This window comes from Temnothorax curvispinosus, unplaced genomic scaffold (genome assembly GCF_003070985.1).
Source record: "Temnothorax curvispinosus isolate PA1 unplaced genomic scaffold, ASM307098v1 QBEX01008412.1, whole genome shotgun sequence".
Lineage (NCBI taxonomy): Eukaryota > Metazoa > Arthropoda > Insecta > Hymenoptera > Formicidae > Temnothorax > Temnothorax curvispinosus.
This window is the reverse complement of record NW_020218192.1, coordinates 1,906-3,703: the sequence shown is the minus strand read 5'-3', so window position 1 is coordinate 3,703 and position 1,798 is coordinate 1,906. Positions and strand designations below refer to the sequence as shown.

Genomic DNA, 1,798 nt, shown 5'->3' with positions numbered 1-1,798 from the left:
GAGGATTTCAATAGAGATCGATACTGGTTCTAGAAATTGCAATAACAATATAATTGTACTATGTATTACTTGTATTGTGTATGTAATTTGATATTAAAAAAATATTGTAATATTTGCAACATGCACACATGTTAGTTAGTTAACTATACATTAGTTATTTTAACAATTAATAAATTACACTAAAAAGGGTATAGCGTCAACCATGTCAACTACCAAAATTTTTTTATCAAGAATTAGTTAATTCAACTAATGTTTAGCTAAACTAACTGAAATGTTTAGTTGCACGTATCAAACTAAATACTTTTCCGGATTAACAAATTTTGTTCTCAGTGCACATAATCAAAATGAATGAATTTTCACACGTCTAAAAAATCTTTTTTATTTCAAGATATTACCTCTTCCGTGAGGATTTCACCGATGTAACAATATATAAATATATTGGTACTTGCTGTTATGTATCCCATAAAATGTGATAATATTTTTGCCCTATCGAGCACACTCCAGTTCTGGAAAATAAATTGCTAGCTTTATGTACTGCAGAAAAATAGAGTAATCTGCTTTTGCGGGATCTCAATTATGTTATCTGAGATATGAGAGAAAGTTTTATTTATCTTTAGCATACCATAATAACGTAATATCCAAATAAACACATATTCATCGTGCATCCCATCAATTCTGCTAGACAGGCTTTATTCATAATACTTTCTATTTGTTGTACAAAACTGAAACATATTTCTGCAGTTACAACACATCAGGCGTGATGATACATTTCTTTTGCAAAATTTATTTTACACGATCTACGATTTGTGCATGTTAATATTCGGAATATTTTTTTTACAATCTTTGCGTACTGTGTAAAATATGAAGAACGTTTAAATAATAGGAATACATTCATCTGTGTGTATATGTGTGTGTATCTTTCCGTCAGCAATTTGGGAGCCGCGGTTTCCGAGTTGAAATTTTAGACCTATTTTTGACCTGAATTTTCTAACATCTGTAAATGCTAGCTATAGAGGATCAATGTAAGTTTAATTTACACGGAAACTTTAGTTCTATTTAGCGTTCTAAGATAGCAGAAAACGCACAAAATGCCGCTTGTAGGTTCTAAAGAGGACTTCAGTAAAGACTCGTAAAAACCTTCGGGTCCTCTGGACCTGATCATCCATAAATTAAACCTACATTGATCCTCTAGCATCTACAGATGTTAGAAAATTCAGGTCGAAAATAGGTTTAAAATTTCGACTTCACCTACGATAACATATGTTGCAATAATTAGTTGTGGCGCGCGCATCATTTAGCTATAAAAGATATAGTTTTGCGACAACAATAAGTTTTGCTGAGTTTTTTTTCTATCCTTTCTCATGTATACATAAATTTATAATAGGTAGATATATAAAAATATTTTAAGTTTAATTTAGAGTACCAAAGTAGACGTTAAATTGAATACTGATGTCAAAAGTAGGCTCCAAATTTCGACTCGGGATAGCGTAAAATATAAGTTTATACAAAATAGTGTAATGAAAATGTTTATTTATCTTTCATGTTCAATAAAAAAGGACTCGCACAAAGTGCAATAAAAACTCTATATCTAATTGTAAGTAAAATACCTGAGGATTCTGCAGTGATGTTTCACGATGGCTGCAAGTCTTTGTTCTGCTAAATGAGTTTTCTTTTCCTCGGTAAACTCGTTTAACCACGTATGCATTACATTCAGTTGACCACAAGCATGCATCGCGAAGACAGCAGCGAGACTGCAAATAGTTACTATAGAGGAAATTATTACAAACATCGACAAGAT

General features: G+C 31.4%; 1 protein-coding gene across 1 annotated transcript; it reads right to left on the bottom strand.

Annotated features, from left to right (window-relative positions):
- Window positions 1-22: 22 nt before the first annotated feature.
- On the bottom strand, window positions 23-1,792 carry LOC112457908. The gene is made up of 3 exons (XM_025021220.1): window positions 1,608-1,792; window positions 623-722; window positions 23-506 (listed from the first exon to the last, which is right to left on the bottom strand). The coding sequence occupies exons 1-3, from the start codon at window positions 1,787-1,789 to the stop codon at window positions 384-386; spliced, it is 405 nt and encodes a 134-aa protein (XP_024876988.1). The 5' UTR covers window positions 1,790-1,792; the 3' UTR covers window positions 23-383.
- Between the last annotated feature and the right edge of the window lie 6 nt (window positions 1,793-1,798).